At 40.2% G+C, this 27,279-nt stretch overlaps 1 protein-coding gene across 4 annotated transcripts in view; it reads right to left on the bottom strand.

The window, feature by feature from the left end:
* Nucleotides 1–27,279, bottom strand: part of Bbs9 (Bardet-Biedl syndrome 9) — a 427,340-nt gene that overhangs the window by 198,616 nt on the left and 201,445 nt on the right. For all 4 annotated transcript variants that reach the window (XM_036194269.1, XM_036194271.1, XM_036194272.1 and 1 more), the window contains 2 exons: nucleotides 17,265–17,437; nucleotides 6,625–6,777 (listed from right to left, as the gene is read on the bottom strand). In XM_036194269.1, coding sequence (XP_036050162.1) covers nucleotides 6,625–6,777; nucleotides 17,265–17,437 — 326 coding nt within the window. The remainder of the gene's footprint in view (nucleotides 1–6,624; nucleotides 6,778–17,264; nucleotides 17,438–27,279) is intronic.

The following is a 27,279-nucleotide window of genomic DNA, read 5'->3' as shown; positions in this document are numbered from 1 at the left end:
ATCTCTGTGAACTTGAGGCCAGCCTGGTCTACAGAGTGAGTGCCAGGACACTGTCAAAAGAAAGAGAGAGGGGGCAGGGGGTGAGTTTGAACATTGGACCTATAGCCACCAGATAAATTAGCCAGGCCAGCCCATTGGGCCATGAAGTATATGGGCCAGTGATCCCAACTGTCTGCAAGCCAACTGCCAAGTGTGTGAGTAAACATACCCTAGGCCATACTGTGTCCAGATGAGCCATCAGACACCTGAGTAAGTCCAACCTTGTGAGGCAAGCAAGGCCCCAGAGGAATGTCCCAGCTGATCCACAGTCAGGAACAACACATGCTAGTGGCTATCGCTGCATGAACTAAGGTCTGCCAGGCTGCTATCCAGTGGAGCTGTTAAATGACATAGGTAGCATTTCAGTCAGTGGGAGAGAGAACATGTTATGCAATAAGTTAGGGCTGAGCAACTTCGCTCACCATTTTTGGCAGGGAGATTAGATTCTCACTAAGTTGAATAATAAAGTCCAAATGGACCTAAAAGCATATAAAGAATGGGAGAGTACAGATGCTAAAATAAATGATAAGTTGGTACCTCCTCACTCCTGACATTTGGAAGGCTAGCTATCCTAAGCAGAGGAACTTAAAGGAAAGAGATGGAGTTTTACTGTGAAAATATTTTGAAGATTTTTACATGTTAAAAGACATTAAAATAGGGGCTGGAGAGATGGCTCAGCAGTTAAGAGCATTGCTCTTCCAGAGGGCTCTGGTTCAAGTCCTAGCACCCACATGATAGCTCACAACTATCTCTAACTCCAGGGGATCCAACACCCTCCCACAGACATACATGCAGGCAAAACACTAATGTTCATAAGATATAAATAAATAAGTTATTTTTTAAAAGACATCAAAATAAAATAAAAAGCAAATGGAGACATTGTAGATCGTTTTAACATATGATTACATGAAAGATTTACATATAAAGTACTGCATGATAAGGCCATCATAAAAATTACTACTAATGTATTCTACAGAAGGAAACATGAACAATTTGATAGACTAATGAACAAAGGCATGTGTGATGTGAATCACACAAAATACAAATGCTCAGTTACAATGGGAAGCAAGAAATGGCAGAAAGACAACCAAAGTAAGCATTGGTTAAGAATTAGAGCGAGCCAGACAAGTATGGAAACCTTCAAAGCAGGCAGTTGTGGCTGGGAACACAGCTATGTGGTAGAGGACTTGACTAGTGTACGCAGGCCCTAAGTTCTAGTCCCAGCATCATATCCAGAAAAAGGAAGAAAGTACGAACGGAAGAAAGGAGGGGGAGAGCAAGGAAAGCTTCCATCTGATGGTTGACCCACCACTTAGTATAATAAACAGTTCTGCGAATGAGAGAGAAGGCGGGTGTGTGTGTGTGTGTGTGTGTGTGTGTGTGTGTGTGTGTGTGTGTGTGTAATGTTTTGAGCAGAGCTTTTGGAAATGAAACAACCAGAAGCCAGCCACCTGGGTTCACAATCCTCTCGTGCCTCCCTTTTTGTGACTTCTCTGCAGCCAAAAAATTTCTGAGCAGTTTGGCTTCAAGGATTTGGGGGACACCCCTAAGGAAACAGGGTTTTCATCATTCCTAATTAAGGTTTCAGTTTGTAATGCTGACACATAACAGAGTTTCAGAAAGATGATATATTACTGTCTCTCCTTTGCTGATCAATTAATAGCACCATGTTTGAGATGGCATAAGATAGTAGTCACATGACCACCAAGAGTATTTACCACAAGCAGTTAAAATTTGTTGAGGTCTTGTATACCAAGCACTACTCAAAGAATTTATGTGTTTATGTATGTACACATACATTCATAGAGGATGTGCGATGTGTGCCATTATTCTGTAAGTGGAGAAACTGAGGCTTGGGGATGTAAATTTCATCTGCTTTTTGATGGTTCCAAGTAATTTTCTGGAGATCACACAGGTAGCAAGACGTAAATGAATGGCCTAGATCACAGCAGAATGGCCGGGCACAGAGTCCTTCATCCTCAGAGATTCCTACACAGCCCAAGCCCTGCGACGGGCAAAGATCATTGTCAACATGGCTGCATTTGGAATCACTCAGGAGACACTTCTGGGCGTGTCTGTGAAGGTGTCTCCAGAGAGATTTAACTCAGGACGGAAGACTTGCTCTCAGTGTGAGCAGATCATGGCATGTGCCAAGTCCTAGACGGAATGAATAGGGAAGGAAGGGAGCAAGGTGAGCACCAGCATCCGGCTCTCTCAGCTTCCTGAATGCAGGCACAACGTGGCCATCAGGCCTCACACCTGGCTGCCATAACCTCCAAGGAGAGAGGTCAAGGGGCAACGTTGAGGACAACTTTTCACTACAAATTGTGAAAATCAAACTCAGGCCATCAAGTACCGGTGACAAGCACTTTTATCAAATGAGCCACCTTGCAGGCCCTAAAGGAATATGTGTTTTAAGGGAGAAAAAAAATTACCTTCTGCAAAATAGTGCTCAATAATTCTGAAAACAGGAAATGAAGATCAAAACTCGCCAGGCTGTATAGAGGCATTTCAGCGGAAGACTGATTCACAGTTAACTATACACACACACACAGCCTCATTAAAATAGAAGCAGAAAAGATTTCCTCTGCCAAGAACTTAGAGCTGTACAACCTTCCTGGCTATCTCAGTCTGCCTGAGTCCTCCAATTATGCCATCTAGAAAGAAAAAAGTTTCCATTTCTCAGCTCCTTTGAACATGCTAAAATAACATGGACATGAAAAGGTTTTCTTCTTTGTAATGATGCCTTCATCAAAATATGGTTTTGAGAAATTTGTCTTTATAAGTGACAAGAGAATGTCCATTCACTCACTAAGTGTGTAGAGACACATACTATACTGTGAACACAATGGCAAAAACACACTGTAATTTAAGAAAAATGCTTGCTTCTTCCTCTATATTCATAAAAGAAAGTCATCACTGCTTCCATAAGTGGTGACACCTGAGAATCACCCAGACTCGAGGTGTCAGGGGAAGTGTACATATTTCAATGGACAGCTCAAGGCTCTTTGCTGACTGCTTGCCGCTGAGACCTCCAAATGGCACAGGGATCAACAAATCTGAAAGCACATTGCTCGAGAAAGAAAGAACTCCAAAAAGGTAACAGATCTAATTTCAAGTTGATACAACAGGAAAACACTTTCAAAATAACACACCATGCACGTTAGTGCACATCTATAATCCAGGCACTTGGGAGGAACATCAAGGCTGGAGATCTGCCTGGGCTACAAAGTGAGATCTTACCTCAAAAAAACGAACCCAATAGTCACAGAATAGTTTTTCCATGGAGAGTAAAATGGGGCTTTGGTATAGACTGATCCTTTACTTGTTTATTTACCCCACCAAGCAAATCATGCTGGAAAGCTAGGCAACAGACACAGTTGATATGACTGAACACAGATGTGTGACACTGAGGCATGTAATATGCCTGCTTGATCCAAGTAGACTTATCCAAGAGGGATTTTCCTCAGGGCTAGACTCAACCTTAAAGGTAATAGAATTTTTCAGTGGCAGGCATGAAATACCTCCCTTTGAGCTATTGCCCAGGAAGGTCCCAGCATTTATAGTGCCAGAAGGTGCTTATGAGGGATTCTGTGAGGAAAGGACATGTGCTGGACCCTGCATGGTACAATATTAACGTAATAGGCAAGAGGTGCCCACTGGTACAATTGTGGCATGACTGTCATGGGGTAACCAACCACGTTCTGATTGGATTTAAAGCCTGTTCCACAGAAAGAAGTTCGTGCCTGGTACTATAAACCTGGTTAAAAGCTCCTGGCTAAGGAGGTCATAGGCCCTAGGGTAGAACACATTATTGTTATTTGGATAAATGGTCACGTTGTCAAATTACCTTCTAAATGTTTATGTTTATATTCATAGAACTGGGATGCACTCAACCTTGGTCAGAGAAACTTTTCTTTGCAGTAGGCAACAACGCAGAGACTCATAACTGCCCCCAAACACTGTGGCTTCTCAGCTCTCAATGGGACATCTTTATCAATCAGCTCCTTCCCTCCGTCCCCAAGGCTCAGGGTGTATTGTAGAACAGACCGTGGAAATAAGATATGAGAGGCTGTCTTCTGGACATTACTTAGCTGTTGAACTCTTGAACTCATGGCAGCTGTGGTTTTGTAGACAAGTCCTGCACAAGAGCACACCAGCCAAAACCCCGGCACAGCGGACGAGGGGCTTCAGGGCCCCACACCTAACTGAGGGAAAGAGATTCGTTCTTCTCTGGGGATGAGGCTATAACTAAGTTGCCCATGGGCCAGTGGATGGCACAATATCCATGTGCATATGGGCAGCACTAATCAGACTTAATAAATAAGTTATTTTTTTTTTTTAAAAAGAGGAGGGCATGAAGTTAAGAGAAAGAGACGTGCTGCTGGGGCCTAAGGGGAGTCGGAGGGAGAACCAGATGGTGGATATGATCCTACGACATTGTATCATATATGAAATTATCCAAGACTAATTTTTAAACAGTGATTCCTCTCATCAGCTGTGGCTCATCTGCACTGCAGGACTCTATGCTGCAGAATCTCCTGCAACCACTGGAAAGGAGCAGCCCTCTGCACCCACGTGGGAATGTCTCCAGCACACAGTGAGAGAGGGAAGAGGGACAGAGGTGTGCTGAGACGTGTGGTCTGATGTTCTTCATGGGTTCTTTCAGCCTCACAAATCATCTCATTACAAGTGTATTCTGTAAGAAGTTTCTGGAAAGATGCCAAGCAGATAAGAGTGGTTCACTTCTGAGAAGATGACAGAGAACAAGATGAGGATTTGGCATTAAGAATGGCAGCAATCTTCTTTGGAAAAGTATATTCATGTTAATCATGTCATTAAAATTAACTTAAAGGAATTAGGCTTTTATGCTGAAGAAATTAACTGCACAGTAACACTGTAGTGTAATAATTTAACATGAACACATATAGTCAAACTGAATAGTAGTGAACATCAAAATTGAGGCAAATCCCTGACAGTATTCTTTTTTCCCTCAAAAACTATTTATTCTTCATCTCTAAAGAATAAAAGTTTAAAATACACATTTAAGTAAGAAAAAAACCTATGGGTTTGATCATCTAGTTCCTATGATTACAAGTGTAAAACCCCAACCCTGAAGCTAGGCAGAGAAAGAACTTAAAATCCAGCATCTACATCTACAAAAAAGGGTGGAAGTCTTGCTATACACCACACTGAGAAAGTATCAAATGAAGCTTCCTCATCAGCCTGCTGTGCAGTGTGGAGCAGATGTTCAGCATCAAGTAGTTCTGATGATGAAGGATGCTCCAGGAGGAACAGACAAGTGGGACCAGAAGTATGAGAACAGAGGAGGAGGAGGAGAAGGGGGAGCAGGGAGGAGAAGGGGGAGCGGGGAGGAGGAACTGAAAATAGGAGAACAAGTGTGCTAGAGAGAGAGCTGCAGAACTGACAAGGCCTGAGCGCTCAACCCAAAAGTCACAGGAGCAATCCACAGTCTGCGATTGTACAACAATTTATAAGACATTTTTACATACATCATGGAATGAAACTTTTGTAGTGCCGTAGAACAGGTAACAGGTACACAGAACTAAACACAGGATAAAATCATACAGAACCGAATAGCACATTCACACGGAGGAGAGCAAGTAAATCTCAGTAAGAGTAGGGTTTTAATCAATGTCCACATCCCATTTTACAAAGTTCTGAGAGGGCATAAAACATGCCAAAAGCCACCCAGATGAGCCACAACTGAGATCTTGACCTCCAAGACCAACAGTCTTCGAATACCCTACTGGATGTCACTGCACATTGTTCTTAAATGGCTGATAATTTTCAAGTAAGCATGCCATTCTCACAAAGCTAATGTGTTACCAGAGCACAGATAAAAAGCTATTTTCTTCATCTAGGAAAACTAACTCTGGAAAAACATCTGATCTGTACTTTCAAAATCAACAGAATGGCATCAGGGGAGGGGCTAAAGGAAGGTACAGTAACAAAAGATGACAGAACAACAGGGGGTTAGAGTTGGGGGTGGTAATGAAAGGTGGGAAGAAGGAGTTGGGGTGGTGGTCAGTATGAGCAGTGTGGTAACAGACACACAGAACTAAACAGAGGATAAAATCAGATGGAATTCAATAGCACATTCACACAGGGGAACACAAGTTAACCTAAACAAGAGTCGGGTTTAAACAATGCCCACATCCAGCTGGTGGGCCTGAGCTTTCTAAAATGTTACCATGGGGGAGACTAGGCAGTGGCATATGGATATGTCTATATTACTTGTCACAAGTCCACAGGAATAGGTAGTCATTAGAACCTTTGAAAACCTAAGTTTTAAATAAGTACCACCAATGCTATTTTTAAAACAAAGTAGTGACACCATATAAAAGACCCAGGAAGCCACTATGTGGCCAAACTCTTCATTATAGTCTTATAAATACTGAGAGTATATGGTAGTTGCTTGGGAAAAGAGAATAAAGGTGATAATTATGTGCTACCCTAAAAATCATACAGCAATTGTAACCATACTGCACAGCACATCTTAGTATTCTGGTGCCTGACTCTAAGGGTGGGAGAAACATCTCCAGTAGTAGACATGACACTGACCTGCTTGTAGGTTCCGTCTAGCAGGGTGTCCAGGTGTTGGAGTGGAGCAGGTGTCTTCTCTCTGAATCTCGTTAGAAGCCGACGCTGGATGGCCCGAAATTGCACAGCTCTTTCAGATAAAAGTTCCTCTAATTTCTCTCCATTTATTCGTAACTAGAAGGAATAATTTCATACATTGGGGTTAAGTAGATACAATAAAGGAAACTCTGTCTCAAAAAACCAAAAGCCAAAAAGAAAATAAAAGATGCTTAAAAACACACACAATGCAATATAAGTTTGCGAAAGAGCTGAACAGACTTAAATGGTGTACAGAGAACTGGGATTAGCACTACAGGGTACTTGGTGCCTGATGACAAAGTCAATGAGAAACAAGTAAGTGGAAATGTAGGGATATGCCAATGTATCTTCAGTTATCTGTGACATGTTTCATAAAAACTGGCTACATAGAAATTTTTTAATTTTTTCATTACAATAAACGAAATAGCAGAGAGAATAAAAGCTTAGACACAGAAGCATAAGAACTGAATTCATTTTTATAATCTCAGCCTTTTACCGCTTAAATCAAAAACTACTGGCACACATCCCAAATATATACAAATACGTATATCACACAAGTGATAAATTACTATTTTAAAAAATGCAAACTCCAGCAGAATCCACCAATAAAAAATTTTAAATATATAAAACAAGGGAAAGGGTAGAATGTAGAGAGGAATGATGAGCCCCTAGTTTCCCCTTTTTGCTTTACAACATATGGGGTTTTTTTTAACAGTTAAACGAGCTTCGGTAGTTTGTGTTCCTGGAATTGCGTCCATGCCATTGGATGCTCACATGCTCCAGAAGAGAATTTGACATCGCTGCTGCTGTTGTTGCTGTTATAACAGTGATGACCACTGCTACTACTGTTTCTGGGATTGCCATTTCATAACTGGTTACTACAGCTAGCACAGTGGAGACCCTGGCAGCAAAAGTAGCTACCACAGTTAATTAATCTTTCATTCTATTGGGTATGACAAATTTAAATCAATGGCTTTGAAAGTTATAAATTTAAAAACTCAAGTTCCATTTGCTCTCGGGATACCATCTTACAAGGACTCCAATTTGCAGTAAGGCTCGTTAAGGAAGGGAATGGCTCAGTTGCCTTTAGCCTACTGGATATAGGTTGGTTAAGACTTCTGTTGGTCTTTTCTGTGTTGAACACACAGATTGCAAGCCCAGTGCCACTTAGAGATCTTTGGCAACAGTTAACTCTGCAGCTCTCACATGATTGAGCCTATATGATAATAAATGAGTATTCAGAGATGGGTAATGCCTGGGGGGCGCTCACCAACCTAAGACAGAATGCCTGTGTGGCCTGGACAGGTGCCTCCATGACAGGTAAGGTGACCAGCTGATGTCCCAAACAGCCTAAGTCAGAAGCTCATTTTTTAGTAAAAGGGGGGACCTGTAGGTCTCTAGCTCTCATTTTGGGTAACTGTTGCCTTGCTTGCTGACCTTGACCTTGATATCTTCCCTATGCTAATTCCCTTCGAGATTCCACCATCCTGAATGCTTAAAGGAAGCTCCTTGTCTGTGAATCCAGTATATTGGGCATTAACAGCTTAGATGCAAGATTGTAAAACATCAGATTCTCCCATTATGCTGTAAGCCTGTATTTAAGACCTCCTCCCTCCTTCAATAAATGGTATTTGGCATTCAAAAAAAAGGGGGTGGGGAGAAAGATATTGAAGACAGCGATGTTCTAAAAAAGGAAGTGGTGATGTGTCATGGGCCTATGAGGATGCTGGACTAAAGTCTATCAAATTGTGCAAACAGGAAAATTGTATACTATCTGAATTACCTGTCAATAAAGATCTTATATTTTAAAAAGGCAAACAAATGGCTAGAGAGAAGTCTGGGTGGGCAGAACACTTTCATGAACATAAAGACCAGAATTTGAATCCTCGGAACCCTGTAAAAATGAGGCAGATATGCTGGCCTCCTCTAGTTCTAACACAGAGATAGAGAAAGGGCATCCCTGGAATAAGCTGACTAGCTTGGAATAGACAGAACTGGTGAGCTTGTCCTCATAAATGATGTGGAGAGGAATCACGGAAGATATCCAATGTCACCAGTCATTTTCCAACATACAGGTACATCCATATACACACAACCTGTATTTGCTACTGCTCTATTGCTGTGATAAAACACTATGACAAAGCCAACTTATAATAGAGACTGACTGGACTTATAGTTCCAGGACATCCGAGTCTGGCAATGACGTGAAGGCGGCATCCCAGCTCACCCCGCACTGCAGCAGAGACAGCGGATGGTATAGTGGGGTTGGCAGGAGGATGAAGCTCCAGCACCAGCCCTGCAACACACCTCGAACAAGGACACATCCTAATCCTTCCCAAAGAGTTCCACCAACCAGGGACTCAAGGAACCCATGGAGGCCATTCTCATGCAAACTACCACACAACGTATGCAAATTGGCATACATACATGAATGCACACATGTATGTATACAACACCAATACACACATAACAAAATTAATTCTACATGATTAAGCCCTGAAAGCAAAGAGCAAGTTGCATAACGTAATAGTAATATCTATAGACATGACAAAATTTATGCCACAGTATCTAGACAACATCTACAAGCCAATGTAAAAAGGCCTACAGGCCAACAGAAATCTCTAAGGAAAAAGAGAAAATGGGAAATTTTCACCTAGAAAGTTAATGCCAGCTTTATTTATTTATTTTGTCTCATCACATGACCTTAAATTCAAGATGCTCTTGTCTCAGCCTCCATGTACCTGAATTATAGGACCGCACCACAAAGCCCAATCCACTTACCCACAACAGCTCTTAAACAGCATGCTTTGATCTAACAATCCCACTGCTATGAATTTATTCAAGCAATAATGCTTACATATGCATGTAAGGATATTCATAACAGTATTTGATTGCTATTACACTTAGATATTAACAATCAAAATGCCATGAAGCAATTAAAAAAATAGACTATTACCATATGGTACTGTCCATGTGTGTTTCCAAGTAAACTGAGTATTAGCATAGTTCTGATTACACAGAATATTTCTAGAAAGATATATAACAGCAACAGCAGCCTCCAAAGAGGAGACTGACAGGCTAGGGGGTGAGAATAAGTAGCTTAACTCCTAACTTTGAAATATAATATTAATGAAGAAAATTCAATCAATCATAGCTCAAAGCTCCCCCCCCCTCTGTTTTTTTAGACCTCTCTTTTTTTGAGACAGGGATTCTCTGTGTAGACCAGGATGTCCTTGAACTCAGAGATCTACCTGCCTCTACCTCCTGAGTGCTGGGTTCAAAGGCATGTACCACTACACCTAGCCAGTCAATGTCTCTCTCTCTTTTTTTTTTTAAGATTTATTTTTTATGTATACAGTGTTCTGTCTGCAGGCCAGAAGAGAACACCAAATCTCATTACAGATGGTTGTGAGCCACCATGTGGTTGCTGGGAATTGAACTCAGGACCTCAGAAAGAGCAGCCAGTGCTCTTAACCACTGAGCCATCTCTCCAGCCCCAGTCAATGTCTCTTAAGGAAAAAATATTTTCATTATCAAACATTGAGTGGCAGAACTGAAAAATTACAATACCAATAAACATGCTAACAAGAAAAGGGAAAATCTCATGTGGTCCCAGCCAACTGACAACTAATGTCTTCTGGGAAAATTAATGTCTCCAAGCTATTAGCCCCATAATTGGTTAATCAATACAAAATAATCAGCACTGAAACCATACACACACACACACACACACACACACACACACACACACACTTGTGTATATATAAAATGATGCTTTCTAATCTAGGCTGATGGTAATTCCACCAAGAGCCAAAGTCCACCTAACAAAAGCCCCAGTACCAAGCACGAGAAGCCTGCTTTGAGTTGTTTGCCAGGGCTGTCCAGGAGGCTCTCAAAGCATACAGCCTATTGCTGCTACCCTTGGTTACCTACCATGGGTGCAGAGAAGTCCCTATTGCTGCTACCACTGGTTACCTACCATGGGTGAAGAGAAGTCCATTGCTGAGGGCACCATTCACTCCAGAGACAGCTCAGAAACCCCTGAGCTGGAACTGAATGCCTCCTGCCTGAGGACTAGCTTTCATGGTACCAGAAGGCTCCATATGAGCTTTGAAAGGAGGGAGGCAACCAACAATACTAACCTACTATGATGCCTATGAACCACACAGACAACCAGCATGGTACAATAACCCTAAGGGGTCAGTAGTGGGCATACATACCTTGGTGATAACCAACAGCTCTCTAATCGAACTCAGTGCTAGTTAAATCTGGTTAAATTACCTACAACCACTGATTAACTAAAACAACACAATCCCTATCAACAGTCTACTAACATTTTCCTTATACCCACAGATAAGTGTCTCTTCCTCAAGGAAAATTCTCTTTGCAACAGATGGAGACCATTATGGAAACCAAAACCAATCAATATGCAGAGTTGTGAGCCCTACTGGATAAATTTGCAAAACATTTCCATACCTAAAGCTCAGAGAACAATCCAGAAGAGGCAGGGGCGGGGTGGGGGGGGTAGAAAGACTATAATACCTAGAGGATCAGGGAGTTTTCTACAGATTGTGTCTTAATAACAGAAGCTACATCCATAAAGTCTCACCAAATGGACTGCTCAAACATGGGCTGCACAAAGACAATACCACTAGACATGCCAAAGTAGATGGGGAAAGCCCATGATGCTGCAACCCTACACGGAGAACTATAGGCATCTGAGGGAAGGTGAGGACAGGAGAGGTAGTCTTCCCAAGCAAAGAGTGCACTGGTAGTCTGGTGCCAAACAGTCAACCTTGAAAACATGAATACAAGTAACATTATATGGACTCAACAGGTATCCAGCTCAAAAATCCAAAGAATATATTTAACAAAATCACAGAAGAAAAAACTTCCAACCTAAAGAAGGACATGCCTATAAAGGTACAAGAAGCTTGTAGAACACCGAATAGATTGGATCAGAAAAGAAAATCACCTCGTCACATAATAATCAAAACACTAAACATATAGATAGAACAAAGAAAGAACATTAAAAGAAGTAAGGGGAAAGGGCCAAGTAGCATAAAGACAGACCTATAAGAATCACACCCAAATTCTCAAAGGTGACCCTAAAATCCAGAAGAGCCTGGACTGATGCCTTGCAGACTCTAAGAGACCACAAATACCAGCCAAGACTACTATACCCAGCAAGTCAGTCGGTCACCATAGATGGAGAAAATAAGATATTTCTTGAAAAATTCCAATTTAAACAATATCTATTCCCAAATCCAGCCCTATAGAAAGTACTAGAAGGAAAACTCCAACTATAGTTACAGCCACAAAAACACAGGCAATAGATAACCTCACACCAGCAAAATCCAAAGACTAGCACACACATACGCACACACATACGCACACACACACGCACATACACACACACACACACACACACACACACACACACACACACACACATACACACACACACTCATACAACCAACAACAAAAATTGACAATCATTGGTCACTAATATCCCTCAATATCGATGAACTCAATTCCCCAATAAAAAGACACAGGCTAACTGTGGTGATTTGTGTCTCCCAATATATTGTGCACCCTAATAAACTTATCTGGGGTCAGAGAACAGAACAGCCATTAGATAGACATAGAGGCCAGAAAATGGTGGCACACACATCTTTAATCCTATCACTTGGAAGGCAGAGATCCATCTGGATCTCTGTGAGTTCAAGACTGGAAGCAGCCAGGCATGGTGACACACACTTTAATCCCAGGAAGTGATGGCAGGAAGCCTTTCTGTATATAAGGCATGCAGACCAGGAACTAGAGGCTTTTAAGCTTTTAGGCTTTTAGCTGAAATTCAGCTGAGATCCACTCGGGTGAAGATTCAGAATCTTTCAGTCTGAGGATTCGTAGAAACAGGATCTGATGAGGAGTTGTCCAGGTGAGGTTGGCTGTGATTTGTTCTGTTTCTCTAATCTTTCAGAATTTACCCCCAATATCTGGATCTGGTGTTTTTTTTAATTAATAAGACCATTTAAGATTCGTGTTACAGGCTAACAGAATGGATATGAAATCAGGATCCATCATTCTACTGCACACAAGTAACACATCTCAACATCAAAGATAGACATTGCCTCAGAGTAAAGGATTGGGAAAAGATTTTCCAATCAAATAGACCTAAGAAGCAAGCTAGTGCAGCTATCATAAAATCTAACAAAATAGACTTCCAACCAAAATTAATCAAAAGAAATGGAGAAGGGCATTTCACACTCATGGAAATGGAAAAAAATCCACCAAGATAATGTCAATACAAGGGCATTCACATTTGTAAAGAAAACATTACTAAAGCTTACATCACAATTCAAACTGCACAGATTAATAAAGGGAGACTTCAATACCCTACCCTCACCAACAGAATGAATTGGCCAAACAGAATCTAAACAGAGAAATAACAGAACTAACAGATGTTATCATTCAAATGGACCTAACAGATATCTACAGAACATTTCATCTAAACACAAAAGAATAAACCTTCTCAGCACATCATGAAATCTTCTTCAAAATTGACCACATACTTGGCCACAAAGCAAATCTTAAAAGAGACAAAAATTTGAAATAACCCCCTGTAACTTATCAGACCACCATGGATTAAAACTAGATTTCATCAACAACAGAAACAACAGAAAGCCTACACACTCATGGAATCTTAGCAACTCTCTACTGAGTAATCACTGAGTTAAGGAAGAAATAAAGAAAGAAGTTAAAGGCTTCCTAGAACTCAATGAAAATGGATGCACAACATACCCAAACTTAGGGGACACAATGAAAATGGTGCTAAGAGGAACGTTCACAGCACTAAGTGGCTTCATGAAGGATCTAGGGAGATCTTAACAGCACACCTGAAAGCTCTAGAATGAAAAGAAGCAAACTCATCCGAGAGGAGTGGACACCAGGAAATAAACTGAGGGCTAAAATCAATAAAAAACAGAAACAAAGAGAACAATACAAAGAATCAATGAAACAAAGAGTTGGTTCTTTAAGAAAAATCACCAAGATAGACAAACCCTTGTCCAAATTAACTAAAAGGCAGAGAGAGAGCATCCATATGAACAAAATCAAAGAATGAAAAAAAGGACATAACAACAGACAATGAGGAAATCCAGAGAACCGTCAGGTCATACTTAAAAAAACCTGTACTCCACAAAATTGGAAAATCTAAAAGAAATGGACAGGTTTCTTAATAGGCTCCACTGACCAAAGTTAAATCAAGATCAGATCAACAATTTAAATAGACCTACAACCCCCTAAGGAAATGGAAGCAGTCATCAAAAGTCTCCCAACCACAAAAGCCCAGGACCAGATAGTTTTAATGAAGAATTATACCAGACTTTCAAAGAAGAGCTAATGCCAATACTCCTCAAATTATTCCACAAAATAGAAACACAATGCCAAATTCTTTCTGAGGCCACAGTCACCCTGATACCCAAACCACACAGAGTCAACAAAGAAAAAGAATTACAGAGCAATTTCACTCATGAACATTAATGCAAAAATACTCAATAAAATGGACTCAACAGGTTATATTAGGAATATATATGTACATTCATATATTTATATATACATAATAACAATTAGCTACTTACAAAGAGGCTGTGAATTTGAAGGGGTGTGTGGAGAGAAGTATATGAGAGAGTTTGGAGAAAGGAAAAGGAAGGGAGAAATGTAATCTAATTATTATCTCAAAAATAAAAAATTAAAAGGATATATAAGCCGCTCAAAAAAGTTACAAAATGAATTTTAGTAGCTAAAATTTTTAAATGAATAAAAGGGGCTGGAAATGTAGCTCAGCTGGCAGAGTACTTTCCTAGCATGATGGAGGCCCAGGGTCTAATCCCTAGCACTATGTGTTCCAAGCATGGCCGTGCCCAACCTGTAATCAGTGCTCAACCTGTAATCCAGACACTGAGGAGCTGAAGACAGGGGCACCAGAGGTTCTAAGTCATATTTATCCTCAGGTACATACTCTATAGGACCGGGGACCCCGTCCTAAGAACAATGACAGGCCAATTATAACTCTCCTACCTGAAATCTGCTTCCTTAATAGTCACTGGGTCTATGAACACATGGAATACTAAAATGACTTCCTCAATATGCAGCTATTGACCAGGCTGCTAGCTTGGTATGTAACATGCACCAGAGAGTAAGGTGTTTTTCAGTATCAGAATTTCATAATTTAGGGGCCTAGGGACTGGCAGGACGGCTCTGTGGGTAAAATGCTTGGTGCACATGCCTGTCAACCTGACCACACAAGCCACAGTGAAGGAGGCAAGCCAACTGCTGAGAGCCAGCCTGACCCCGGCAGCGCCTACACTCCCACTTCCACACCTCACACAATAGTGATGATAATAATAGTAATAGTTGTAATAAAATAACTGTAACATTCTAGCAAATAGTTATTGATCATGAGGCTCAAAACTGTCTCAGGTACAAGAATCACAATGAACAAAACAGAAAGAAATCTCTTCCTTGATTACATAAAGCAACAAAGATTCTAAAATCTATCTTGATTAAAAGTCTAAAAAACTATTCATAGCTCAAAACAGACAGTGGCAACAGGGAGCAAAGAAATAAAAATCATCACCCTTGTGTGTGTAACAAATCAAAGTGCCTGAAGGAAAGAGCCTGATATGGGAACACTGGGGAGACCCTATCCAAGAAATCAGGAGGGGAAGTGTATGGCAAACCTATCAGCCAACAGGATTCAATAATCGTTGTTTTAAATATTATGAACATGTAGTCAGTATTGCCTCTCTGTGGACCCTGTTTCATGAAACACTGGCCTCTTACATCAGTACAGTCAAGCAAGAATTTCCTGAAATATATCTTAAAGAGTAAAGATGATCTCATCTGTTCTTTAACACACAACCTTAGCTAGCACCCCTGCTTCTGCAAGCCTATCCTAGAAATAAGACTTGCAAAAACAGTGGGAGGGGTCTGGGAATGTAGCTCAGTGGAAAGGTGCTCGCCTACTGAAGTGCAAGGCCCTTAGATCCTCTCCCCAACACTCTAAAAGAAAGAAAACTATGTGTGTATACATATATATGGAGGTATATCCATAATTATTATATGGAAATATTAAAATTCAAAATGTCTACATTTATAATACCTCAATATACCTCCCAAAACTGTCAGTTTTAGTGCCACAATTGAGTCAAATACATACAAACTCAGGAAATAACTATCATCTGCACTGTAGAGATGGCTAATGGGTAAAGTGCTTGCTGTGGAAAACTGAGGATCCAAGTTCAGATCTCCTATATAAAAAGCCAAAAAGCCTGGAGTATGGGCTGGGGGTGGGATATAGACATGCAAAACCTGGAGCCTAGCTGGCCAGCCAGTCTAGCTGGAAAGGTGAGAGACCCTCTTTCTCAAAAAAAAAAAAAAAAAAAAAAAAAAAAGTAGAGAAGACACGTGATGTAAGCCTTAGGAATGGCTGAAAACTATTGAATCCATTAAGAATAATCACTTTGAATAGAAAATCTCTTAATAATAAAAAATTAAAAATTTAAAAATTTAAAAACTATTAATGTATGTAAAAAAATATAATAATCACTTTAGGGGTGTGAGAGATGGCTCAAGGCTAAAAGTACTTCCTGCTCTTACTGAGGACCCATGATCAGTTCCCAGAACCAATCCTCACAACTGCCTGTAACCCTAGCACCCTCTTCTGGCCTCTCAGGGTACCTGCATGTATGTGATAGACATATATACACTAAAGACTACACACATAGATGTAAAATAAAAATAGGTAATAAACCTTTTAAAAATAAGTAATAACTCTAGTAACCAATGCTAAGTATTCAAATTCTTTCAAAATTCTCCCCTTTTTTATTCCCTGTAGAATCCGTTCACAGACTATTCAGCAAGTGCACCTGGTAACTTTAATGCATACAACATTTAAAATAATGATAGCCACTGTCCAATCCATTCAGAAAACACGACTCTTTCTAGATATGAAATCAATCTTCAAAGGATATAAAAACATCACTACTTAGATACTCAAAAGAACCCACCACACAAGAACATTCAAAGCAACAAAGCCACTGTCGATCTCATTGCTTTGTTAATTTAACGATTCGGCATCCACTAAACACCCATTCAGCCAGGTACAAAAGAGAATTTTATGCATTTAACCGCCATTCCAATACAGAAGCTCTGTTGTGCTAGTTATAGATGAAAAAAATGAAAAATCACTTTATAATCACACCTCATTTATGTCCTGAATTTATGTCCTAAACTAATTATGCTTGAATTAGTTTAGCCAAATGGCTGATGATAAGCTCAAATAGTTTTAACACTGGGTCATTGGGGTCAATGGTTAAGTCTACATGTGGGAGAATTCAACCAGCTCTGTTTGAAGATGAGACCACAAGCTTAGGCCCAGCCTGCTACTCTGTAACTAGGCAAAGTCCACCATTGACAGAACAGCTCAGAACCCACAACATACCAGCATGTAACCAGAATTCTCACTTCTGCACTATCTCTTTCTCTTTGATTTATTTTTATTTGGTTTAATAGCATACCTCAAAATGATGATCAATCAACTCAAAATATTCTTGAAGGGGTATACATCCAGAAAAAGAACATGCAAAATCTTTGATTCCTTGTTTTTCAAAATATTCCTGAAGGCGAAAGATAAGTTCATTTGTTATGAGCCAAAGATCTTCAAATTGCTCACTCTGAATGCGGTATCGTTCTAAGAGAGAAAAATAACAAAGCAAAAGTATTCATTAATACATGGTTATTAGCTGGAACCAGATAAGTTAGCTGCCTTGACATGAACACCAACTAAAGGATAAACATTTCTTTTTTATAATGTAGATATGATTTCTGCTGGCTTCCTATAATACATGTCTGCTACTTTGCTGCTGTCTTCTGCATCAACCATAGAACCATTTCAAATGTCCTTCTAAGGGAGATGGCCAGAGACAGACTGAGTGCAGTCCTTCTCATCATGTGCCTAACAGTAAATAGAATTAAGCAACCCAACTGTGGTACAACACTCGACTCAAAAGATAAATAGCCATTGAAAAGGTGCAGTATGGTGGTTCCAGTCTCCTTCTGAATACTGGTGTGAGACAAAATGTATTCTACACAAATCACTGCAATTATGATCAAAGATTTCTGTTTTGCCTAAATTAAAAAGAGAATTCTGTTTCCCTCTATTCCCTGAGCCCTGAGCACCAAAAGATCGTGTGTATTCTCTAATGATGATGGCTGTGATGACGATGCCCAGGCTGACAGGGATGATGACAGCAGCAGTAGCAATGGCATCTGTAGGATCAGCTGGGGATGGGGACCAGCTAAGTGCCAAATACTGTGGGTGTACCAGTTTCTTCTTGTAAAAAGAGAAAACAAAGCACACGTAATTCCAGTGACCCAACCAAGGATCAGAAAATACATTAAATGTGACAGCTTGAATTCATACTAATACATTCTTCCCTACCTATTTTAATTTGCCTATTCTTCAGGGTATAGTTTGGTCTCATCTACCCCACAATAAACTGTTTTCTCTACCTCCACAGGAGCCTGATACACACCAGGCTCTGTCACAACCATGCTGTCCGTTAAACTTCAACTGTCTCACAAGGGAATGATGCTATTCTCATTTTTACAAAAAATAAAATAAAATAAACTCAGAAGACTTTACTTAATTAACAAGGTAATTCAGCCAGTTATGTACAGACTAGAAATTGGAATTCTAATTACTAATATAGAAAGATTAACCACATGACAATGCTACGTGTATGTAAATGTTCACAGGCTCAATGTGTCTACTGTTCACCAGGCACCTAACCACAAAGTTTCAACTTCCAAGGTGATTATACAAAGTCCCTTGAAAATCTCAGGAGTTACAAATTCCATTTAATTCATCATCAACTGTTTATATTATCTACAATATTCTAAAGAAAGAAATATTAGAAGCATTGGCAGGATGCAGATTATTTCAGCCTTCCTGCTTATAATATGTAAAGACTGGGGTAAAATGACAAACAGATATGTGATGTGTTTCCTAGGCTTTTCTATGGTACTCTGGCAAAGACTAAATGTATCCCTACATGTTGACACTTGGCTTTAGGACTTTACTTTTATTAGCAAACTCAGAAAGACAGATTCTCTTATTCCCCATAGTCCTCCTCTTCTTCTGGTACATATGTGTATTCCTTACTTTCCTTGTTGTCGAGATAAATATCACGACCGAAAATAGTTAAGGAAGAAAGGCTTTGTTTTAGTTTACAGTGTCAATGGGATAGAGTCTATTAATGGTGAAGAATGTATGACATGGCAGCAGACACAGGAAGGAAGCTGGCTGATCACATTTTTATCCACGCAAGGAGAAGGGAGGGGGGAGGGAGGAAGAGAGACGGAGAAAGGCCACAAATCCTCAAAGCCTGATGATAGTGACATACTTCCTCCAGTAATGCTTCACCTCCTACAGTTTCCAGAATCTCCCAAGACAGCAACACCAACTGGGATCAAGTATTTGAACAAATACAGAAGCCTATGTGGGACATTTCTCATTTAAACCACCACAACACAGAATAAGCAATACTGGGTTTGCCTGCCACAGTCCATGCAAAATGGCTGCTCTACTCTACTGTGATTAAAATGTTCTCTGTGCAGGCGACAGAGGTTAGGATGGGTATCACATCCACTGTCTTTAAGGCTAACTCTTTTGCAGACAACACAGGCACCCTGCCAGTGCCTCCTTCAGCTTCAATGATGCTTCTATTTCTACTTCATATTGGTTTCTCCCATCTTCTGATGGCCTTCCTCAGAAAGGCTGGCCACTAGCATCTCTAGCTCCCATCCCAATTGTACCTCAAATAGAAATGTCCTTGTCTCTCAACTGCAGCAACTCCTGGGCTTTGTGCATCTGCACTGTCAAGAGCCCAGAACTTTCTTGCAACTCTCTGTGGTCATAGGAGATCATTAGGGAAGAGCTTCCATCTGAGTGAAGGAGGCTGAGCCAGATCCTTCATAGCTGCCAACTTCTGAGACTTCTGTCCTAAGGTGCTCATGTCCTTCCATGTGTAAATGTCTCTTCATAAAATGTATGAAGTATACTTGACAGGCTGGAGATGTAGGTCAGCTGGTTAAGTATTTGCCTAGCATACACAGGCCATCCATGGATTCAACTCACAGAACTGCATAAAACAGAAGTGGTGGCTCAGAGCTGTAATCCCAGCACTCCAGAGGTACAAGGAGGAGGATCGGGAACTCAAGATCATCCTCAGCTATATAGTGAGTTCAAGGCCAGCCTGGGATACAGACTCTACCTCTGTAAAAATGGTAATTGATACAGTCAGCACTCAATAAGTATTGTTTATTCTCCTATTACCGCAGTGCATGGTAAACTACAGCGTGGAGATTTCATCGTAAACGTCTATTGACTCACATAGTTTAGTCAACCCATGCACAGCTAATGCCAGGTATGAGTGGTATATGAAGCAAGGCAGGGATGCTGTGGGATGGCAGGAAAGGCAGGCAAAAAATGTACCTATTTAAAAGATTAAGTAGGTCAATGAAATGATTCAGAGGGTAGAACTCTTGCACACAGGCAGGATGATCTGAGTTTGATTCCTAGATCCCACAAGGTGGTCACATGGTCACAGAGAACCAATCCCCAAGAGTGGTCCTCTGACCTTAACATGTGCCAGCATGCATGTATGTGTACAGGTGTACACACACACAGAGGCAGAGCTTTTCTATCCTGACTGCTCGGTCCCAAATAAACACATAAAAACTTATATTAATTATAGAATGTTCAGCTGATAGCTCAGGCTTACTACTGACTAGCTCTTACATTCAAATTAACCAATCTCTATGTATTGCCACATGGCTCGTGGCTTTACCTATCCTCTAGCATCTTTCTTCGCCAGTGGCTGACCTGCTGGCATCTCCGCCCTTCTTCATCCCGGTCCTCAGTTTAATTGTCCCGCCTAACTTCATCCTGCCTTGTTACAGGCCAAACAGCTTTATTATTAACTAGTGAGAGTAATACATATTCACAGTGCACAGAAGGATCATCCCACAGCAGACATGTACAACACAAATGAATAGATTAATTAACTAAATAATGATAAATTAACATAAAAAACCTGCAGCCAATTTAAAAGGACAAATCAGATTAATGAAACCCTCTTTATAAAGCAAAGGAACACAACACCACCCTTTATTTTGTCTCAGCAAGTTCCAAGTGAACAATAATAGCAACAATGGTGAAAAAACTGTAAAAGGCTAAAATTTATCAAGCACCTACAATGTCCTAGAAAGCTAATACGTCTCTTTAAGGGACTATGTCATGTGGAGTCACGTATTATCTCACTATTTTCCTGCCATCTTATAGGGTTAAAATTTTACTGTCATTTTATAGATGATTAATAATTTTCCATAGTCATTCAAATAAGCTAGAATTTCAAACCTGAACTAGTGCTCTGAATCCAAAGTGCACATTCCGACGCATTTTGTATAAAAATCTTAGTCCTTAAGGTGGAGGAAATGGCCTGTGCTCAGAGCAGAAAATGTCAGCCATGTGTGAGACTGTTAGAAGACGCTGAAGAGGATGTGCCTAGATAGGACCAACACTAAGCTGGGGTCCAACCATACACAGAGATGTCTGCAACTGAGGCTCAAACCCAGGGTCTCATGTACACTCTAGAAAGTGCCCTATCATTTCCCATTTATCTGTTTTCTTTTTATTTCTGAGATAGAGTCTTACGAAGTTTCCTAGCTGACCTTGAACAAACTCTGTAGCCCAAACTAGACTTAAACTCCTGATCCTCTTGCCTCAGTCCCCGACCCCAAGTACCTGGGATTATAGGTCTGAGCCACCAAGGCCAAGCTCATACACAGAGATCCATAAGGCTTGGTAAAAGTTTGGTTAAAAACTTGGAAGAAATTCTATAAACAATTTCTGTAGATATAAGTTTAAAAGTATAAATTTATAACTTCTTTAATATTAGAAACTATGGAGGTACATCTATACTTATTTTTCAAAATGCTTTTTGAAAGCTAGATTTACATTACAAACAAATTGTCCCCATATTGAAGAAATTGCTGAATACTAACTGATGAATCACTACCCCTTTCAACTGCTCACTGGGTATAAGGTAGACATCAAAGAACTTCAAATTTGACGAATATTATCACTAATTGTCCCTAACATGTTTGGCCTCATTAAGGGAATTAATTATTTATAATTATATATTTATAATAATTAATTAAAGAGCTCCTATAGTATGATGGTCCAGGCACTCCAGAAAATTCACTATGTCTAAAACCCTTATACATCTGCCAACATTTCACAATATCTTTCTTACTTCCTACATTGACCTTTACCTAATCCTCATGTTTATTTCTCAAGATCTTTACAATATCGCCTACAGATTCTATTCCTTTTACCAGCATATCAATGTTTGACTACTGATTCTCCTTACCCATTCATCTGTCCTGCTGTAATGCACGGGTTCTATAAGGGATATGCTAGCCTTGTATGTAACAAGACCCCCGAGTGATAGGTACTAAAGACCGACTCTGCCAAGATGAAATGAGGCAAGACTCGCCCACCCCTTGCTCTCAAAATACTTGAATTAGCAAGCTTAAAGATCACATGTGCTGTCTTCTGCAAAGTGAAAAGACAAATACTTTGAAGGCTCAACTTACCTTTGAATGTGTGTCTATGACTCTTCTACTATGCCTAAGAGCATGCTAATTAAAATGGGTAAGCACAGGACTTTCCAACTTGGTTTTATTCCATTTGTTCCCTCTAGCGTGTTAAAACCAAACAGAACATAGTGTGTATTGGTTGCTTTTCCATTTTTAAACACCTACTTTGAATCTCTACACATGAATGTGGGTCTTTTTAGTATTCTTTGTTCATTACCAGCTTAGCAGGACACAGAAGCCCAAGCTGAGAAACATCTCCCTTGTAGCCTGGAGAAAATGTTTTCATTGTCCAATACCAACTGACGCTGGTTTTGTTGGTTAGTTGGTTATGGCTGGTGAGTTGGTTGGTTAGTTGGTTGGTTTTTGTTTATTTGTTTTGATACAAGGTATCGCTATGTGGCCCAGTGTGGCCTTAAACTCGTGAAACTCCTGGTGACAGGAGTGTTGAGATTATAGCCATGTGCTACCATATCTGGAAAATGAGAAATTCTGTTGAAAGAGTACATCATCCTGATTTATTTCTTGCCAGTAGCTCATTTTTCCTTTTATAATCCATATGATACATTCTTGGTCCATGGTGTTTGAAAATGTCACAAGATGCATCTAGATGTGGGTCTTTTTCTCACTTGAGGGCTAAGGATCAATGATCAAGTATCCTCACCTCTGGTACTTCATTTTTTGTCTCCACTGACCATCTCTCTAGTTTAGCCACCCATCCCCTGAAGACTAAGTTTTGCCTTACAGGCCTCTCTGCAGAGAAAAATGTAGTCTATGGCTGGAGAGATGCTTGGCGGTTAAAGTGTTCATAGCACAAGCAACAGAAACTGAGTCCAAATCCCCAGAACCCAAGTAAATGTCAAGTAGGTATTTAGCCTGGAGCAGGCTGAGCAGCAGACTCACTGTGCAGGGGAGCTCCAGGTTAGCTCTGCCTCCATGGATAAGGTGGAGAAGCAATGAAGATTAATAACATCAACCTGAGCTTCCACACCCACATGTACATGTGAACACACACACACACACACACACACACACACACACACACACACAAACGTGCGTGCGCATGCACGCACGCACACATGCACACCACACACATGATGGAAAAAAGAGGAATACAGTCTGTGTAAACCTTTGCCACGAGCACTGAGTCTGCTCTCAGGCTGCCACCCTGTTTGTCTCACCCACTTGCCACTTCTACCACAATATTTGTTCCATGCACCATTAGCTTCTCATCACATATCAATTTTCTATAATCTTTACATCTCTCATTATCAGCTTGGATCGGATAGTCCTATTCTACAATCACTCTCATAAACATATTTTATCTGAAATTCTCCATTTCAAAATCCAAGGGCTGCTTCGAGTGCTGGACGTAATAAATCGCTGCCAAGGAAAAGCTAACACGATGACAGCTTTCACTTTAAAATTCAAGATCCGAACTTCTTGTGGAAACTTGGCACAGCCTGTTCCCTCCAGGGTGTCTTATCCTGAAACGCACCAATGTCATGCCATTTTTATTTTCAAAATGTAGATAACATCCACGCTCCCATACCTTCCTATCAACAAGAGTGGTTGTCCTTGCTCAGTCCTTCCTGTTACAAGGAGTTACAAAAGTGTATCCCTGGGCCTGGGGGTGCAGCTCAGTGGTGAAGCAAGAACTTAGCATGTACAAGGCCCTGGACTCATCCCACGGAAGGAAAGAATAAAAGTGCCATATGGCACCCATGAGTATCAAGCAGTTTTCTAAAGGAAATGAATAAGAGTAATCTACAGCAAATATTAGCCAAGAGCTAAAGACAGTTCCAAACGGCATATGTATCATGTGTTGAGAAGGGATGCGATGTCCCTTCCACATGCTGGAAATCTGACATTCCAAATTTCTTTATATGAATTACCACTCTGTGCTTTTTACAAAAACGAAAATGCCAAATATCAGTCAGGCACAAGGGTACAGAGAGGGGCAGCAATGTCTTCTCCCTTAACTCCAGAAAACAGACTTCCATACTCATCTTCATCACAAAATCCTCTCCGAGACAGGAACCTGCATCCCTAAAGTCAAAGAACCAGCATAGAAATGGAACAGCAGCCCTTCAGGTTTCAATTCATGCACTCTTTAGCTTTCCTGTTGAATACTACTTCCTGTGTTCTGTCCACCCACCCACCACACAACCATGCCAAGGCATGACCACAAGCATAGATAAGGTGGTTGTGTATCTCTGGGTGTTGGTAGGATTAAGAATAGGACAGTGGCAAAGTGCTCCAAAGGCCACTCACTGAAGAGGACAACCATCAAAGCATTAGGACATCAATATGCTCAGTGACACAAAAAAACAAAGCTGTTTTTTTAAATGGTTTCAACAAAAGATTAACTGTAAAGCACCACCAATTGGGGCTGGAGCAATGGCTCAGCCATTAAGATCACTTGCTGCTCTTACAGAGGACACAGGTTCATTCCCTGCACCCACATACAAGCTCAAAACAACCTGTAACTTCAGATCCAGAAGACAGAATCTCTTCTGACCTCTGTGGCACTAGGCATTTGCATGGAACACACACATTGATACATGTATATATGTGTGTACACATGTACATATATATGTGTATATATGTGTATATGTGTGTGTGTGTGTATATGTAGGCACTGATATACATATAAGTAAAAATTAATCTTCAAAATAATCAAGCACCAGGGTTGGGGATTTAGCTCAGTGGGAGAGCGCTTGCCTAGCAAGCATAAGGCCCTGGGTTCAATCCTCAGCTCAAAAAAAAAAAAAAAAAAATCAAGCACCATTAACTTAAATCAGCAATTTCACAGTTTGCAAAAGAAAGATTGGTGATAATTTTTTAGTTTAACCAAAGGATAAATTAATAAGAAAATGCACCAAAATGATTCCAACATCCAAATGAAGAGTAAAGCCAAGTAAAGTATAACAATTCCAGGTGCCTGTGCTTAGCACAGTGCCCAGGGCACTTAGGAATTTGTTAAAAGTTTAGACCTCATCTTAGAAATATTCTATTTGATGCCAACCTAATGACTGTCGTCATGACTTGTCACAAAGACCATATAAAGTACAGCATTATCTTCTCTCTTTTCAAGTAACTTTTAATTGTTATGCTTTACTCTAGAATATCTACTTACATTCAGGATTATTCATCAGTTAGCAATCTATATATTCAAGAAGCTTCTATGAGCTTAGCTACAGAAACATAGTCAGTTTCAATAGAAGGAAATATGCTCCTGCTAAGAAGTTTCAGTTTCAAAGAAGATGTCTTCATTTCATTCATTCTGTTATTGCAAGACAGCCAAAAATGACTGCAGATGTAGACAGTACAAGGGCAAGCCGACCGCGAAAACTGCAGGATGCTTTTTCAATTTTATAGTAATGGAGATCAAACCCAAGGTAAGCACCCTATCATTGAGTCACATCCCTACCCACAAAACTGCAGGTTTTTTTTTAAACTGGCATGTATTCAAACTATTTTAACGGACACCATCACCCACATACACACAAAAATACAATTTATCCCAATGAAACGTATATATTACTATCATGTTTATTTCTATGAAAGTATATATCAGAAAGTGAGGTTAATTTGTGTAGCATAGTAAATACAGCAGAAGTTTTAAATCAATTAGTTTCAACTATTTTCCTCATATGAAAAAGTTAAATTAATAAAGCATATTTAAATTGGAATTCAATATTGGCTATATAATTAATGGATTTCTATCTGATATTAGTCTCAGCCAAAAAACAATCATTCATTTCATGCTCATTTCTGTCAATGTCTACCCTGGTTGGCTTTGGTTTCTTTGCGTGTGTGCATATATGCTTGTGTGTGCATGTGTGTACATGCATGTGTGTGTGTGTGTGTGTTGTCAACTTGAAATATTCTAGAGTTATCTAAGAAGAGGAACCTCAATTGACAAAATGCCTTCATCTAGACTGTTTGTAGGCAAATCTGAGGGCATTTTTTAGATTAATGATTGACTTGGGAGGACCCATGAGGGACAGTGCCACCTCTGAGCAAGTCAATAAGCAGCACTCCTCTGTGGCCTCTGTTTCAATTTTGGCCTCCAAGATCCTGGGATAAATTCCTGTTCTACTGCCCTCAGAGATGGACTATGACCTGAGAGTTATAAACCCTTTCCTTCCCAAATTACATTCGGTCATGACATTTTATCACAGTAATGCTGTGGGTTGTTCTGTATGTTAAATGTGTTGCTCTGATTGGTTAATAAATAAAACACTGATTGGCCAGTAGCCAGGCAGGAAGTATAGGTGGGACAAGGAGAGAGGAGAATTCTGAGAAGTGGAAGGCAGAGGCAGAGATATTGCCAGCTGCCACCATGAAAAGTGAGATGTAAGGTACCAGTAAGCCACGAGCCACGTGGCAACTTATAGAATAATAGAAATGGGTTAATATTTTAAGATATAAAAACAGCTAGCTAGAAGCCTGAGCCATTAGATCAAACAGTTTAAATAATATAAGAGTCTATGTGTTTACTTTATAAGTGGGCTACAGGACTACCAGGGCTTGGCGGGAGCTGGAGAAAAACTCTCCAGCTACACAGTAATAGAATCCCTAACTAAGAAAAAGTCAAATAGGGATATAAAGACAAATATAGATATAAATATAGCTGATACATGATATGTAGACAGATAGGGGATAGACTGATTAGATGATAGATAGATAGATAGATAGATAGATAGATAGATAGATAGAGATAGATAGATAGATAGATAGATAGATCAGACAAGTAGATAGATAGATAGGTAGGTAGGTAGGTAGGTAGGTAGGTAGGTAGGTAGATAGATTTTTTTTTTAAGTTGCCCAAGGTAAAATATGCCTAAAATGATAGCATGAGGGAGG

The sequence above is a fragment of the Onychomys torridus genome, chromosome 7 (genome assembly GCF_903995425.1).
Source record: "Onychomys torridus chromosome 7, mOncTor1.1, whole genome shotgun sequence".
NCBI lineage: Eukaryota > Metazoa > Chordata > Mammalia > Rodentia > Cricetidae > Onychomys > Onychomys torridus.
Note: the sequence above shows the minus strand (reverse complement) of the source record. Positions and strands in the feature narration are given on the sequence as shown.